Source organism: Ahaetulla prasina, chromosome 6 (genome assembly GCF_028640845.1).
Source record: "Ahaetulla prasina isolate Xishuangbanna chromosome 6, ASM2864084v1, whole genome shotgun sequence".
Taxonomy (NCBI): domain Eukaryota; kingdom Metazoa; phylum Chordata; class Lepidosauria; order Squamata; family Colubridae; genus Ahaetulla; species Ahaetulla prasina.
Window position 1 is genome coordinate 106,426,037 of NC_080544.1, and position 17,892 is coordinate 106,443,928.

The 17,892-nt window shown below is 47.5% G+C and overlaps 1 protein-coding gene across 1 annotated transcript in view; it reads left to right on the forward strand.

The window, feature by feature from the left end:
• CHRD (chordin) overlaps positions 1-17,892 on the forward strand; it is an 85,554-nt gene that overhangs the window by 43,463 nt on the left and 24,199 nt on the right. Inside the window, exons 11-15 of the mRNA XM_058189079.1 lie at positions 463-569; positions 2,574-2,690; positions 3,281-3,437; positions 7,570-7,814; positions 14,031-14,144. Coding sequence (XP_058045062.1) covers positions 463-569; positions 2,574-2,690; positions 3,281-3,437; positions 7,570-7,814; positions 14,031-14,144 — 740 coding nt within the window. The remainder of the gene's footprint in view (positions 1-462; positions 570-2,573; positions 2,691-3,280; positions 3,438-7,569; positions 7,815-14,030; positions 14,145-17,892) is intronic.

Here is a 17,892-nt window from a genome sequence, read left to right on the forward strand (position 1 = left end):
TTTTTTTCGGCCGAAGAAAAAATGCTTTTAAAATAAAAAAAAAAAAAAGCCTCTGATGATCGCGCGGCTCAGCTGGGATTGTCAGGACCCTTTAAAAGCTTTCTTTTTTTCCCCTCTGGAGATCCCAGCTGAGTTGCCTGATCGCCAGAACCTTTTAAAAGCATTTTTTTACAACCTCTTCGGCCAAAGAGGTTGTAGAAAAAATGCTTTTAAAAGTAAAAATAAAAAGTTGGCCACGCCCAACCCAGTCACATAACACCCCCCACACACACCAAACCACGCCCACAGAACCAGTAGTAACAAATTTTACGTTTCACCCCTGCTTTACACATAATTGCAAGATATGTGGACTTCAACTCTCAGAATTCCCCAGTCAGCATGCTCATCTAACTACATTGTCATCCTAAAACCATCATTTCCCTCTCTCTCCCTCTCTCTCTCTCTCTCTCTTTCTCTTCCCAGCCATACAGAGTGTGCTTTGTGGAGCCAACGCCTTGATACCCACCCACACAGGGGCAGTGGGCTCTGCCAAGATTGTGCTACATGGAAATGGGACGTGGGAGTACCAGGTAGGAGGGTTTTTTTTGCTGGCATGGCTGATAGTTTGCACATGAGATCGCAGCAGGTGAGCACAATGTAAGCCCCACAATTGCGTGCAGCTCCTCAATACCTTGATGTGAGCCCTCACAGCCCTTCCTGATCTTGCTACTGAACACAGGTAGTTTTCAATTTGTAACCATTCACTTATTGACTTCGAAGTTACAACGGCACTTTTTCTGTCCTCCTCCGCCTCCGCCCGAATGATGGCTTAATTAGCCGGCACTATCAGCTCTGGCAACAAAAGAGCCAGCATCTGCCAAGAGCCCTCGTTATCTTCCACGAGGCTGGTGTGTCACAAACTTCAGCTCTAGTCAATCAGTGGATTTGCCTGTTACAAAGAGACACAGCAGCTCTGGCTGCCTTTTATATCCTGTGGGCTGTGGCTCCATGACTCAGCACTTCCTAGGCCTGCCCCACCTTTGCTTCTGTTGTTCCCTCCTCTCCTGCCTATGAAACTAAACCTGATTGCCGTCAGCTGGGTCTGCAGGCGTGGCCTGGGAGGGGGAAGAGTCAGGGGATGGAGGCCTCGTTATCTCTTTCACCTGGCCTGCTTCTGGCTTCTGGAGCTGAGCCAGGGAAGCCGGTGCTCCCGAAGTAAGTCCTGATGGCCCTTCCCCCTTACTGTCCAAGTCACTTTTTGGCAGCAGGCCCAACTCCAAGTCACTTCCGGGCATGGGGCCAGGTTCGGGGGCTGGAATCACAACAGCACTGAAAAAGAGGACTTAGGACCATCGCAAGCATCCCCATGGAAACGTGATCAAAATTTGGACGCCTGGCAACCGGTTCATATTATTATGAATGGTTGCAGTGTCCCAGGATCGTGTGATCATCTTTTGTGACCTTCTGACCTCCTAGGATTCTGAAAAAGGTTATAAGTGTGGAAACACGGTCGTAGCGGGTTACTGCTTTCAATGCCGTTGTAACTTCGAACGGTCCCCAATCGAACTGTTGCCACTCAAGGACGATCTGTACTCCATTAGGTTTGGGGACATTGTCATGGGGACCCAGCAGGGAAGAAAGCTGCTGCCAACTTAGGCAAGTTTGTGCTTCATTGTGAACAGATGAGGAAAAGCACATTCGCACGTGAGAAATATCAAAGCCAGTGAACCACTGGTTGGAAACTAGTCAAAGACAGAAACAACCTAGAACTAAGGCGAAATTTCCTGACAGTGAGAAGAATTAATCACTGGAACAACTTGCCTTCAGAAGTTGTGGGTGCTCCATCATCACTGGAGGTTTTTAAGAAGAGGTTGGACAACCATTTGACTCTGAAACAGTATATATAGGGTTTCCTTCTTGAGCAAAGGGTTGGACTAAAAGACCTCCAAGCAGGGATGGGCTTCAAAAATTTTAGCAAGGAGTTCTCTGCCCGGTTGCTGGGTGGGCGTGGCCATGGTGGGCATGGCCTAGATCAGGGGTCTCCAACCTTGGTCCCTTTAAGACTTGTGGACTTCAACTCCCAGAGTTTCTCAGCCAGCTTTGCTTAAAGGGACCAAGGTTGGAGACCCCTTGCCTAGATGGCCTCCTACAGCACAGGAGGGGGCATTTTTGCCCTCCACGGGCTCCGGAGGCTTTCCTCGAGGCTCCAGGAGGGCAAAAATGGCCTCCCCAGGCTCCGGAGGCCTTCTGGAGGCTGGAAACGGGCCTGTCTCCAGCCTTCCTGAACTTCCGATAGGCCCGTTTTTTAACGTCCCCAAGTCTCCGCGTGCGCCCTGGGGTTATCTGCATCCAAAACGGACTGAGTGGAGACTCCTGGGAAGGGACGGGAGGGGTAGGAGAGGAGGGGTGGGCAGGGCCAGTCAGGAGTGGGATTTGGGGATTCTCCAAACTGCACAGAATCTTAGCTAGAGGTTCTCCCGAACCCCCAGCAGCCCAGCGCTGCTTCCAAGATATCTTCCAACTCTGTTATTCTTTTATACCGTTATTCAGTTAATGTGGCTTTGGACGTTAATTTGGGACAATCTTCTGTCTAGATCCAGGTAGCCGGAACAGGAAGCGAGGTGATTGGCGTCACCTTGGAGACCAAACCCCGCCGAAGAAATAAACGTAGCATTTTGCACGACATGACCCACAGCTACAGGGATGGCATGGTGAGCGTTGGCCGGCAGAAGAGCGGGTGGATTTGGGGATCGGAGACTTCAAAATGTGTGAAATGAATAGAATAGAATAGAATTTTTTATTGGCCAAGTGTGATTGGACACACAAGGAATTTGTCTTGGTGCATATGATGTCTCAGTGTACATAAAAGAAAAGATACCTTCATCAAGGTACAACATTTACAACACAAATGATGGTCAATATATCAATATAAATCATAAGGATTGCCAGCAACAAAGTTACAGTCATACAGTCATAAGTGGAAAGAGATTGGTGATGGGAACTATGAAACGATTAATAGTAGTGCAGATTCAGTAAATAGTCTGACAGTGTTGAGGGAATTATTTGTTTAGCAGAGTGATGGCCTTCGGGAAAAAACTGTTCTTGTGTCTAGTTGTTCTGGTGTGCAGTGCTCTATAGCGTCGTTTTGAGGGTAGGAGTTGAAGCAGTTTATGTCCTGGATGTGAGGGTCTGTAAGTATTTATGCATTGTTCCACTTTGCCCGTGCTTGGAAATCACCCTTGACAAAGAACCAAGCCGTGTACATTTGTTTCTCTCTGCTGACACCCTGGTTAATTTTTAGGCCAGTGGCTCCTGGACACAAGCCAGCGGGCGCGATGCCCACATGCTGCTACAGAACGAGCTCTTCTTAAATGTCGCCACCAAGGACTTTGAAGACGGAGAATTGCGTGGACAGATAAACTCCATGCTCTACAACGGACTCTTGGCCCGTTATCAAGGTACTCGTACGCAGAGTGTGTGAAATTGCTGAGCCAGAAAATGGGGGAATCCTCTAGTGCAGTGGTTCTCAACCTTTATAGTGCTGCAACCCCTTTAATACAATTCCCCATGATGTGGCGACCCCAACCGTAAAATTATTTTCGTTTTGAACTTATCGTGCCTGAAGCCATATTGGCTAGCGATCTGAACTGCTTGCGATTGCCTTGAGGACGGAGGCATTAAAGCGGAGACTCCTCCCCTATTAAGTTTATGGTGCCTGAAGCCAGATTAGGCTAGCGACTGGGAGTGATTGCAGCTGGCTTGAGAGGGAGACCTCAGAGCAAAGATTTCTCTCTTTTTTAATTCATCGCGCCTGAAGCCGAATTTGGCTAGCGATTTGAAGAGCCTGCAGCTGGCTTGTGGAATCAACCATTGGAGCGCGATTCTTCGACTCGCAAGTATACTTCCCATATTTCCGATGGTCTTAAGTGACCCCTGGCAAATCGTCATTCAATCCCCAACGGGGTCCCGACCCACAGGTTGAGAACCGCTGCTCTAGTGGTTGTGGTGTGAACAAAGTTTTTGGTCCAGCTCAGGGAAGGGGGAGGGCTGTCTCCAACAGTCTTGGCAACTTTAATAAGACTTGTGGACTTCAACTCCCAGAATTCCCAGAATTCCTCAGCCAGCCATACTGACTGTGGAATTCTGGGAATTGGAAATCCACAACAGGGGTCCCCAATCTCTGGGCTGCGGTCCAGTTCCAGGCCATGGACTAGCCTGCCACTCCCATGGCCCAGTTCCCTTCCCGCCCCAGGCCTCGCAAGTGTTCTGACCTAGGCTCCCTTAAAAAGCAGGAAGCAGGAATTGGTCCCTGCAAAACCTCTTTTATTTACACGACTGTTCGGAGTAGTTCGGAGAACCGGCAAATGCCATCTCTGGCTGGCCACAGAGTGGGGTGGGAATGGGGATTTTGCAGTATCCTTCCCCCAAGAGTGGGGAGGGAATGGAGATTTTGCAGAGTCCTTCCCCTGCCATGCCTATCAAACCACACCCACAGAACCGGTAGTAAAAAAAAATTGGATTCCACCACTGCTTCAACTCCCAGAATGCCCCAGCCAACATGGGAGTTGACCTCCACCCATCTTAAAGCTCCCAATTTGAGAAACACTGTGGTAGAAAGGAGGAAGTCATTGCCACCCTTAAAAATCCTGGAGTGTGAAACTTAGGTATAGATAGTGCTCAACCTACGACCACAAATGAGATCGGCATTTCTGTTGCTAAGCAAAGCAGTTGTTAAGTGAGTTGTGCCCAATTTTATGATCTTTTTTGCCGTGGTTGTTAAGCGAATCACAGCAGTTGTTAAGAGAATCATGCGGTTTTATTTATTTTATTTATTTATTTATTGAATTTTTATACCGCCCTTCTCCCGAAGGACTCAGGGCGGTGTACAGCCGGAGATAAAATACAAAATATGTACAATTAAAACAAATTAAAACATATCAAAATTACAAAAACGGCTAATAATTAAAATTAAACTTAAAATATTTAAGAATATTAATAAAACTCCAATTTAAAATCAAACTATTATGCCAGTCCCGCTTGAGTAAATAAGTATGTTTTTAGCTCACGACGGAAGGTCCGAAGATCAGGCACTTGACGTAGGCCAGGGGGGAGTTCATTCCAGAGCGTCACCTTGAGGTGCACCCGGAGGCTGCAGTTAGTCCAGAATGAGGCTGCGCGAGTAGTAACGGGAGCCGCTCGTGGCTCCCACGTGACATCGCTGCTCCGTAGTCTGCACTGGCTTCCTGTGGTCTTTCGGGTGCGCTTCAAGATTTTGGTAACTATCTTTAAAGCGCTCCATGGCTTAGGACCTGGGTACTTACGAGACCGCCTGCTGTTACCCTTTGCCTCCCACCGACCTGTACGCTCGCACAGAGAGGGTCTCCTCAGGGTGCCGTCCGCCAAACAGTGTCGGCTGGCGGCCCCCAGGAGTAGGGCCTTCTCTGTGGGGGCACTGACGCTCTGGAACGAACTTCCCCCCGGCCTGCGTCAAGTGCCTGATCTTCGGACCTTCCGTCGTGAGCTCAAAACATATTTATTCATTAAAGCGGGACTGGCATAATTAGTGATGTATTTTAATTGGGTTTTTTAATATAACTTTTTAACTTAAATTTTAATAATCAGCCTTTAAAATTTGCTCTTTTTAAATGTTGTTTTAAATTGTATACATCTTTGTTTTTATTCTGGCTGTACACCGCCCTGAGTCCTTCGGGAGAAAGGCGGTATAAAATTTAATAAATAAATAAATAAATAAATAAGAGCGTCGATGCTCCCACAGAGAAGGCCCTACCCCTGGGGGCCGCCAGCCGACACTGTTTGGCGGATGGCACCCTGAGGAGACCCTCTCTATGAGAGCGTACGGGTCGGTGGGAGGCATAGGGTAGCAGCAGGCGGTCTCGTAAGTACCCGGGTCCTAAGCCATGGAGCGCTTTAAAGATAGTTACCAAAATCTTGAAGCGCACCCGAAAGACCACAGGAAGCCAGTGCAGACTACGGAGCAGCGATGTCACGTGGGAGCCACGAGCGGCTCCCATTACTACTCGCGCAGCCGCATTCTGGACTAACTGCAGCCTCCGGGTGCACCTCAAAGGCAGCCCCATGTAGAGAGCATTGCAGTAATCCCACCGAGACGTAACCAGAGCGTGAGTGACTGTGCATAAGGCATCCCGGTCAAGGAAGGGACGCAACTGGCGGACCAAGCGAACTTGGTAAAAGGCCCTCCTGGAGACGGCCGCCAGATGTTCATCAAAGGACAGCCGTCCATCCAGGAGGGCGCCCAAGTTGCGAACCACCTCCTTTGGGGCCACTAACTCGCCCCCAACAGTCAGCTGCGGGTGCAGCTGGCTGTACCGGGATGCCGGCATCCACAGCCACTCCGTCTTGGAGGGATTGAGCTTGAGTCTGTTTCTCCCCATCCAGACCCGTACAGCTTCCAGGCACCGGGACAGCACTTCGACCGCTTCGTTGGGGTGGTCCGGGGTGGAAAAGTACAGCTGAGTATCATCAGCGTACAGATGATAACTCACCCCGAAACCACTGATGACCTCACCCAGCGGCTTCATATAGATGTTGAACAGGGTGGCGAGATGAGGCGGAGATGCAAGATACCATGGTCGATGGTATCAAAAGCCGCTGAGAGATCTAATAGGATGCGGTTGTTAAGCAAATCTGGCTTCCTCCATTTACTTTGCTTGTCGGAAAGGAAAGCTGGCTGGGGAGGCTGCCGATGTTGATCACGTGCCCCATCATAAATAAATACGTGCCGGTTGCCAAGTGCCCAAAATTGGCGTGCAAGATCACGGGGATATTGCAATAGTCGCAAGTGTGAGAACCAGTCATAAGTCACTTTCGTCAGTGCTGTTGTAACTTCAAATACTCCCTAAGTGAATGGTCGTAAACCGAGGATTACCTGTGGTATTTGAATATGAGGATCAAAAGAACCCAATACAGTTTAGTCCTTGACTTATGACCACACTTGACCCCAGCATTCCTGTTGTTTTTATTATTATTATTATTATTATTTTTATTTACATTTATATCCCGCCCTTCTCCGAAGACTCAGGGCGGCTTACAGTGTATAAGGCAATAGTCTCATTCTATTTGTATATTTTTTACAAAGTCAACTTATTGCCCCCCCAACAATCTGGGTCCTCATTTTACCTACCTTATAAAGGAGGGAAGGATGAGTCAACCTCGGGCCGGGCTTGAACCTGCAGTAGTTGCAGGCTGCTGTGTTCTAATAACAGGCTTCTAACAGCCTGAGCTATTACGGCCCTGTTGCTAAATGAAACATTTGATAAGCAAAATTTTGCTCCATTTTATGACTTTCCCTGCCACGCTTGTTAAGTGAATCTGGCTCTCCGTTGACTTGGCTTGTCAGAAGGTCACAAATGGGGATCCCATGACCCCAGGAGGCTGCCACCGTCATAAATACGAGTCTGTTGCCAAGCGTTCAAATTTTGATCATGTGATCATGGGGACGTTGCAACGGTCGTTAAGTGTGAAAAATGATCACCACTCACTTTTTTCCCCCCCAATGCCGTCATAACTTGGGAACCGTCACTCAATGAACTGGTGTCTTTCGTCCTGTAGAACTTCCTATCCCTCTGGCCGGCCAGTTTGTATCCCCTGCGGTGCACACGGGCTCTGCGGGCCACTCCTGGGTCTCTTTGGACGGTCACTGCCATCTGCACTATGAAATTGTGGTGGCCGGCCTGGGCAGGGCAGACGATGGCACCGTCAGCGCTCACTTGCATGGTTTTGCCGAACTGGGAGAGATTCGCGAGACCAGCCTCCCCGAGCACAGGAGGCTGCTGAGAAGCTTCTACGGCACGGAGGTAAGGGGCTAAGGGGCAGCCTTCTGGCCGGAAATGCAATGTCCTGCCGTCTGTCTGTCTGTCTCTCTTATATCTATCTATCTATCTATCTATCTATCTATCTATCTATCTATCTATCTATCTATCTATCTTTCTATCATTCTATCATCTATCTATCAATCATCTTTATCTATCTTATCTATCATCTATCAATCAATCAATTAATCAATTGTTCTATCATCTATCTACCTATCTACCTACTATCTATCCATCCATCTCTCTCTCTCTCAATCAATCAATCATTCTATCATCTATATACATATCTATCTATCATCTATCATCTATCTATCATCTTATCTATCTATCCATCTGTCTGTCTATCTTTCTATCTATCATCTATCAATCATTCAATCATTCTATCATCTATATCTACATATCTCTCATCTATCTATCTATCAATCATTTTACCTATCTTCTATCTATTTATCTATCATCTTCTGTCTGTCTATCTATCTATCTATCATCTATCATCTATCGATCAATCACTCATTCTATCATCTATCTATCTACCTACCTATCCATCCATCCATCCATGTTGGGGAGGCTTCACGCCATGACATGTTTACTGGACCCGTGTCCTTCCTGGCTGGTACTGGCCACTCAGGAGGTGACACGAGGCTGGCTCCAGAGGATTATCAACGCTTCTTTGTTGGAAGGGGTTTTCCCTGCCGCCTTGAAAGAGGCGGTGGTGAGACCCTCCTCAAAAGCCCTCCTGGACCCAGCTATTTTGGGTAATTATCGTCCAGTCTCCAACCTTGGCTTTGTTGCGAAGGTTGTAGAAATGCTGTGGCGACAGCTACCCCAATACCTGGATGAAGCCGTCTATCTAGACCCGTTCAGTCCGGCTTCCGACCCGGATACAGCACGGAGACAGCTTTGGTCGCATTGGTGGATGATCTCTGGAGGGCCAGGGACGGGGTTACTCCTCTGCCCTGGTCCTATTAGACCTCTCAGCGGCTTTTGATACCATCGACCATGGTATCTTGCTGCGCCGGTTGGGGATTGGGAGTGGGAGGCACCGTGTATCGGTGGTTCTCCTCCTATCTCTCCGACCGGTGAGCAGTGTTGACAGGGGGCAGAGGTCAACCGCGAGGTGCCTCACTTGTGGGGTGCCGCGGGGTCGATTCTCTCGCCCTTCTGTTCAACATCTATATGAACCGTTGGGTGAGATCATCAGTGGCTTGGGGTGAGATACCAGCTGTGCGCTGATGACACCCAGCTGTACTTTTCCACCCGGGCCACCCCAATGAAGTTGTTGAAGTGCTGTCCCGGTGTTTGGAAGCCGTCTGGGTCTGGATGGGGAGAAACAGGCTCAAGCTTAATCCCTCCAAGGCGGAGTGGCTGTGGATGCGGCATCCCGATTCAGTCAGCTGCAGCGCAGCTGACTGTTGGAAGCAGTTATTGGCCCCAAAGGATAGGGTGCGCAACAGGTGTCCTCCTGGATGAGCGGCTGTCGTTTGAAGATCATTTGTGGCCGTCTCCAGGAGGGCCTTCCACCAGGTTCGCCTGGTTCGGCAGTTCGCCTTCCTTGATCGGGATGCCTTGTGCACAGTCACTCATCGCTCGTTACCTCTCGCTTGGATTATTGTAATGCTCTCTACATGGGGCTCCCCTTGAGGTGCACTCGGAGGCTTCAGTTAGTCAGAATGCAGCTGCGCGGGTGATAGAGGAGCTACGCGTAGCTCCCGTAACACCGCTCCTCGCAGACTGCACTGGCTACCTGTGGCCTTCGAGTGCACTTTAAATTTGTTACGACCTTTAAAGCGCTCCATGGCTTGGGGCCTGGGTACTTACGGGACCGCCTGCTGTTACCGCATGCCTCCCACCGACCCGTGCGCTCTCACAGAGGGACTTCTCAGGGTGCCGTCCGCCAAGCAATGTCGGCTGGCGGCCCCAGGAAGGTCCTTCTCTGTGGGGCTCCACACTCTGGAACGAGCTTCCCCGGGTTTCGCCAAATACCTGACCTTGGACCTTCCGTCATGAACTGAAGACACATCTTTTCATTCGCGGGGCTGGCTTAAATTTTATCGATTTTAAATTTTTTATTAATAATTTTAAATGGGGTTTTAGTTTATTATATATTTTAAACTTTTTAGGCTAATTATAAAATAAGTTTTTTAATTTGCATTTTAAATTGTACATTGTATTGCCTATTTTATTTTTGCCTGTACACCGCCCTGAGTCCTTCGGGAGAAGGGCGGTATAAAAATCATAATAATAAATAAATAAATAAATAAAATAATAAATAAATATCCATCTATCTATCTATCTATCTATCTATCTATCTATCTATCTATCTATCTATCTATCTATCTCTCTATCTATTTTTCTATCTATCTATCTCATCCATCCATCCATCCACCCATCATTCTATCATCTAATCTATCTACCTATCATCTATCATCTATCTATCTATCTATCTATCTATCTATCTATCTATCTATCATCTATCGATCAATTAATCATTCTATCATCTATCTACCTATCTACCTACCTATCTATCCATCTATCTATCTATCTATCTATCTGTCTATCTATCTCATCCATCCATCCATCCATCCATCCATCCATCCATCATTCTATCATCTATCTACCTATCATCTATCATCTTATCTATCTATCTATCTATCTATCTATCTATCTATCTATCTATCTATCTACCATCTATCGATCGATTAATCATTCTATCATCTATCTATCTACATACCTATCATCTAATTTATCTTCTATCTATCTATTTAGCTATATATCATCATCTATCATCTATCTATCTTTCTATCTATCTATCTATCTATCTATCTATCTATCTATCTATCTATCTCTGTCTCTCTGTCTGTCCGTCCATCTGTCCATCCATCCATCTCCCATGTCTATCATTATTATAAATAACTTGAAGGCAGGAAACAGACCAACGATACTCCTTCCTCTTCCTATTTCCCCCATAGCAACAACCCTGTGAGGTGGGCTGGACTGAGAGAGAGTGAACATCAGGAATAATTCCTTCTGAGTCTACGCTAGCTGAGGGATCCTCCCTGTTGTGTGAGGTGTGAGGTGTGATGTTACCACTCAGGGCAGTAAAATGCAAAGCCACTTCCATAAGGCAATTCCCACGGTGGGTGTCCAGTGAACCTCTGGCAGAAGACACACCAAGCTTCATTTCCAAACGCAGGAAAAATGGAACAAGCTCAGGAAAACTGATCACAAATTCCATTCTGGCATTAGCCATTCTTTCCTTGGGCTGCCTCCCAAGAAGGAGTTCTCTGAAAAGACATTAAGCTGGCAGACCATTAAACTGAGAGCAGATCATTAGATGCATAATGTTCTCTGTTATTATGGGCTGCGCACACATACAAGCACACACACATACACAGCAAACAATTGCAAGCACATACCTGCAATAATCGGATATGAATGAGTCACCATTCATGCAGGTAGTTCTCGACTTACAACCACAAACTGAGCCCCAAATTTCTGTCATTAAGTGAGACGGTATTTAAGTGGGTTTTGCCCCGTTGTACGACCTTTCTTGCCACAGTTGTCAGCAACAGCAGTTAGGCTTATATACCTCTTCACAGTGCTTTACAGCCCTCTCTAAGCGGTTTTACAGAGTCAGCCTATTTGCCCCCAACAATCTGGGTCCTCATCGATCTCATGGATCCTCATGGATGGGAGGCTGAGTCAACCTTGAGCCTTGGTGAGTCACTCAGAGCAGAATTAGCCTGCAATACTGCCCCCGAACCACCGCCACTGTTAAGTGAATCACTGCAGCTGTTAAGTTAGTAACACCGTTGTTAAGTGAATCGGGCTTCACCCCAGTGAATTTGCTCATCAAGGGGTTGCAAAAAGGGATGACATGACCTTGGGACAAAGCAACGGTCATAAGTATGAACCACTGGCCAAGCATCTGAATTTTGATCATGTGACATTTTTTTTGTTTGTTTACATTTATATCCCGCCCTTCTCCGAAGACTCAGGGCAGCTTACATTGTGTAAGGCAATAGTCTCATCCTATTTGTATATTTATATACAAAGTCAACTTATTGCCCCCCCAACAATCTGGGTCCTCATTTTACCTACCTTATAAAGGATGGAAGGCTGAGTCAACCTCGGGCCGGGCTTGAACCTGCAGTAATTGCAGGCTACTGTGTTCTAATAACAGGCTTCTTAACAGCCTGAGCTATCCCGGCCCCTAATGTGGGAGATGTTGCAAAAACCGTTAAGTGTGAAAACTGGCCATAAGTCCTCCTTTTTTTCCACGTCGTTGCAACTTTGGACGGTCACAAAATGAACTGTTGTAAGTCGAGGACGACCTGCGCTAGGTTTGGAGAGGCACGTAGTACAATTGATCCCAACATTTCCATCGCTAAGCGAGACGGGTTTTTTAATTTCCCCCATTTTACGGCTTTTCTTGCCACCGTTGTTCGGCGAATAAATGCCGTCGTTATGTTAGCAACCCAGTTGTTAAAGGGAATCTGGATTCACCATTGGCTTTGCTTTTGTCAGAGGGTCGCAAATAGAGATGGTCTTCAGCCGGTTCAGACCAGTTCAGACAAACCGGTAGTGGCCATCTGCGGGTGGGTCAATTTACCGTCCAGGCGCAATCCCATCCTATATCGCTGTGTTTTTAATGCCGCACGCATGTGCAGATGGCGCTCGCAAGCGAATTGCCATGTTGTTTGACATCGCATACATGTTCATGCTCACATTTCCGGTGCTGGGCAAACCGGTTGCCACAATATGTGAATCCCACTGCTGGTCACAAAAGAGGATCATGTGACCTTGGGGACATGGCAGCCATCATAAATGGGAGGCGGTTGCCAAGCGCCTGAATTTTGATTGCACAACCATGGCGATGCTGCTACGGTGCTAAGCAGGGGTGAAATGCTCCCGGTTTGGACCGGATCACCCGATCTGGTAGAGATGGTGGTGGGTGGTTCAGAGAACCGGTAGCAAAAATCCCTGCCCCCCCGCCCCATACCCACCTGAGCCACGCGATCATCAGAGGTTGTTTTTTTTTTACTTTTAAAAGCATTTTTTCTTTGGTCGAAAAAATGCTTTTAAAAGTTAAAAAAAAAAGTTGGCCATGCCCACCCAGTCACATTACCCCCCACCAAGCCAAGCCCACAGAACCGGTAGTAATAAATTTTACATTTCACCACTGGTCCTAAGGGTAAAAAAACATCAAAAGTCACTTTTTCCGTGGCCATTTTAACTTCGAACGGTTGCTAAACAAATGCATAGGAGAACAAGCCCATCAAGCCCATCATAATATATTGACAATCATTTGTGGTGTAAATGTTGTACCTTGATGAACGTATCTTTTATGTACACTGAGAGCATTTTCACCAAGACAAATTCCTTGTGTGTCCAATCACACTTGGCCAATAAAAAAATTCTATTCTTCTATTCTATTCTATTCAAGAGTAGATTCAGCAGTCCATCTGCATTTCAAAGACAAAGGCCACTTTGAAGGCAATGGAAGTTCACATTTTGGAGACAGAGGACCTCTGGTTTGAAAGTGGGGGTCAAAAAGAGGCCATCCATGTCAAAATTGAACAGCGCTCTCTCAACAGAAGGGAAGGGATACCACATCCTCTATCTCCAGTCTACAACATGGTCCTTTCAGCGGTTCCAAGAAGGCCCCACGCCCATTGGCACCACTCAGGTGACGCTGAGGACACAGACCAACCTCCAAGTGGCCTCAAGGATCCTCTAAAACAGGGGTTTCCAACCTTGCTCCCTTTAAGACTTGTGGACTTCAACTCCCAGAGTCCCTCAGCCAGCAAAGCTAGTCTAGTCTACTCTAGTCTACTCTAGTCCAGGGATCTCCAACCTTGGTCCCTTTAAGACTTGTGGACTTCAACTCCCAGAGTTCCTCAGCCAGCAAAGCTAGTCTAGTCTACTCTAGTGTACTCTAGTCCGGGGGGTCTCCAACCTTGGTCCCTTTAAGACTTGTGGACTTGTGGAAGATCTGAAGATCTTCTTGGAGGAGAAGTGAAAGGTCTTCAAAGAAAAACCAAAAAGTCCAACTGCCTCTTGGAAAAAAAAAAAGACATATTTGGGAGAACCATGACCTGGATGACTGAGAATCTCCATAGACACTAAACCAAGCGTTGCAAGTTGACAGGTTGCATCCTGTCCTAGAACTCTACTGAGGTACTTGTCTGTCTCTCGTAGGCCCAAGGAGTGGTGAAGGACCTCGATGAAGAGCTGCTCCAGCACCTAGCTCAAGGCACAGCCTTCCTGCAAGTCAGCACCAAAGCGAACCCTCAAGGAGAGATCCGGGGGAAGGTATGTCTGCTTTTTTTTTAGCTCTGAAAGACTCTTTGGATTTCCGAACCATTTGCAGATTAACAGAGTTGGAAGGGACCTTGTAGATCATCTAGTCCACCCCACCACCCCCGCCCAAGGAGGAGACTCTACATCAGTTCTAATAAATGGCAGTCCAGTCTCTTTTAGTGATGAAGCTCCCACAACTTCTCTTCATTGGTTGATTGTTCTCAGTGTCAGAAAACTTCTCCTTATTTCTAGGTTGAATCTCTCCGTCAGTTTCCATCCATTATTCCTTGTCTGGCCTTCAGGTGCTTTGAAGAATAGCTTGACCCCCTTCCTCCTCTCTGTGGCAGCCCCTCAAGTATTGGAAGACTGCTATCATGTCTCCCCTGGTCCTTCTCTTCACTAGACTAGCCGTGCCCAGTTCCTGCAACCGTTCATCGTATGTTTTAACCTCCAGGCCCCTTAATCATCCTGGTTGCTCTTCTCTGCACTCTTTCTAGAGTCTCAACCAGGGGTGGGTTTCAGCAGGTTCTGACCAGGTCTGGAGAACCGGTAACGGAAATTTTGAGTAGTTCGGAAAACCGGTAGTAAAAATTCTGACTGGCCCCGCTCCCATCTATCCTCTGCTTCCCAAGTCCCAGCTGATCGAAAGGAAATGGGGATTTTGCAGTATCCTTCCCCTGCCACACCCACCAAGCCATGCCATGCCCACTAAGCCACACCCACAGAACTGGCAGTAAAAAAATTTACAACCCACCACTGGTCTCAACATCTTTTTTATAGTGTGGTGACCAAAACTGGATGCGGTGCTCTAGGTGTGGTCTTACCATGTGCCCCCTATGCTTCTAATGGCTCCACAGATGCCTTTTGAGCATGTGAAAAGTGCATTCCCCCCCCACCTCTTCTTACTAGGTAGTAACCACAGATGGACTCCATGGGCATGTGAGATTAGGGAGGGATGGCTTCGGGTCAAAGAAAACCCCCTTTTCATCTCTGCACAGATGAACCAATTAGAAAATAATAGATGCAGATCTCCAGGTGTCGATTTAAAGCAACGGTAACCAACTGGTGGTCTGTGGACCACTGGTGGTCCATGAGAAAACGTTGGTGGTCCGCAGAAAAATTACTTGCGTTTTTTATATTGCACTAAATCAGGGGTCCTCAAACTACTTCTGGATAAGAAGCGCTACTAGTGGCAAAGAGCTGGAGGGCCTCGTTCCAGTAGGACTGCCTCATGGCCTGGAATTGGCTGACCATCTCAGCCCACTGAGCCTCCAGGTGCTGGTACGTGGCCTTGCACTTCTGCAGGTCTTCCCTTTGCTTGGAAAGCTTATGCTCCTAGTCCTCAGTGAGATGTTTCTGCTAAGCCTCCTTCTCGGTCAGATCCAATTTGAACTGAGCTCTTTTGCCAACTCTTTCTCGTGGTGGCTGCTTAGCTCCAACAACTGCTTCCTGTTGGGACCCTAAGGAGCCCGAGTGGGCAGGCGAGGAGTGGCTGGGAGGGGAGGGGCGAGTAAAGGCTGGCGAGGCGCCCCTCAATGTGAGTGACATCAAGTTGGCCATGCCCACCCAGTCACATGACCATCTAGCCACACCCACCCAGCCGGTTATTAGGCAGATCGTATTAGTGGTCCGTGGGATTTAAAATTATGAATTTAGTGGTCCCTGAGGTCCGAAAGGTTGGAGACCCCTGATTTAAAATACAGAAAAAACCGAGGAGAAATATAGTCTTCAAAGATTTGAAGGGTCCTCATCCAGAAGAGGAGACTTAGCTACTGTTGTCTCCAAAGAGCGGGACCAGAATGAATGAATGAGTCATTAATTATAGGGAAGGCGATTCAGGCTAACCAGTGGGAGATTTATCGTATGAGATGTCAACCTGTAGCACCTCCAATGATGGAGCAGCCACAACTTCTGGAAGCAAGCGTTTCCACTGATTAATTGGATTAATTAATTTCTCCTTCTAGGTTGAATCTCTTTTTTCAGAGAGCTAAAGCAGCCCTCAAAGCATTATAACCTTCCATCTCTTTACTTCTTGTCCTGCCCTCAGGTTCTCTGGAGCAAGGGTCTCCAACCTTGGCAACTTTAAGACTTGTAGACTTCAACTCTGGTATTTTATTTTAAATAATTAAATGGAATTGTTAAGTTGTCCCTCGGTCAGTTGGCCAGGTTGAGTTGGCCACAGCAAGCTGGGTTGAGTTGTCCCATTCCAGACCAAAGCTGGATGCAGTATTCCAAGAATGGTCTTACCAAGGTGTTATAAAGTGGTGTTAACACTTTGAGAGAACCGGCCTGAACCTGTCGTGTCCCACTCCTCCTCCGACAACCAGGTCAGGGAAGTCTGTATCAAGCGTGGCCACGAAGCCTCTGCAGCTTTGCCAAATTCCTGTCAAGAGTTCTCAGGGCAGGCAGGAATCCAAGGTGTGACTTCAGCAACCAGATGAGACTTTGCCTGACTCAAGGAATGCCAAAAAGCAGATCCTTTATATAGGCCATGGGGTGTGGCTCCATGACTCAGCACTTATCCAGGCCTGCCCCTCCCTTTCTTTTGCTGATGTCGCTTCTCCATTCTCTGGAAGCGGGGATCCATCCACTGTGTCTTTTCGTCCTCCTGCTCTGCTGCCGGCAATTCTAGCACGTGGCTGGCTTCGTGCTCACACGCTGTAGGAGGGAGGTTTGTTTGCTCATTCTGTCTGGGCTAGTGCCAGGGCTGGGGGCTGGAGGCATGCCAGGCCATTCTTCTTCACTATCAGTCTCTGGCTCAGATAGCAGGAGATGGGAGGGGCCCGGCTGAGGAGAGGAGGGCGGGCAAGGCACAACAGAAAACCGGTAGCGTTTCACCCCTGATTCTATCCCTCTGTTAATGCAACCAAGGATTGCATTGGCTTTTTTAGCTGCTGCTGCACACTTCTGGCTCATGTCAGGTCCCAGATATTTCTACAGGGACACTGGTATTTTGGTGGGAGGAAGCGGGGATGAGGAATGGAGGGAGTGGTCTGTATATGAAATTTCTGTTTCCAGTTTGTTTCTGTTTCCTGCATTACTGTGCTAATCTCTATATGAGGTCTCTGTTTCTGTTTCCCTGCGATGATGCAGTGTGTGGTTTGGTTAGCATTGCTTTAAATAGCAGGTTTTAAATGAGAAGCTTCAGTTCTTGCCTAGACCTCTTGTTATCACAAACCTTCCAATAAAACCACTGCAGTTTCAAGAGTCCTGCTTTCTTGGGAAGATTGGAGAGGCAAGACCTTACATCTCATATTTAAGTGATTGTCCACTAGGACTCCCAAGATCTCTCTCACAGCGACTGCTATTGAGTCAGGTTTCACCTCATCGCTTCCTATACATTTGGTTTTTCTTTGTTGTTGTTAGTTGCGAAGTCGTGTCCGACCCATCGCGACCTTCATGGACAACGTTCCTCCAGGCCTTCCTGTCCTCTACCATCCTCTGGAGTCCATTTAAACTCACGCCGACTGCTTCAGTGACTCCATCCAGCCACCTCATTCTCTGTCATCCCTTTCTTCTTTTGCCCTCAATCTTTCCCAGCATTAGGCTCTTCTCCAGTGAGTCCTTCCTTCTCATTAGGTGGCCAAAGTATTTGAGTTTCATCTTCAGGATCTGGCCTTCTAAAGAGCAGTCAGGGTTGATCTCCTCTAGGACTGACCGGTTGGATCACCTTGCAGTCCAAGGGACTCGCAGGTGTCTTCTCCAGCACCAGAGTTCAAAGGCCTCGGTTTTTCTTTTCTTACCTAAGTGTAAAACGTTA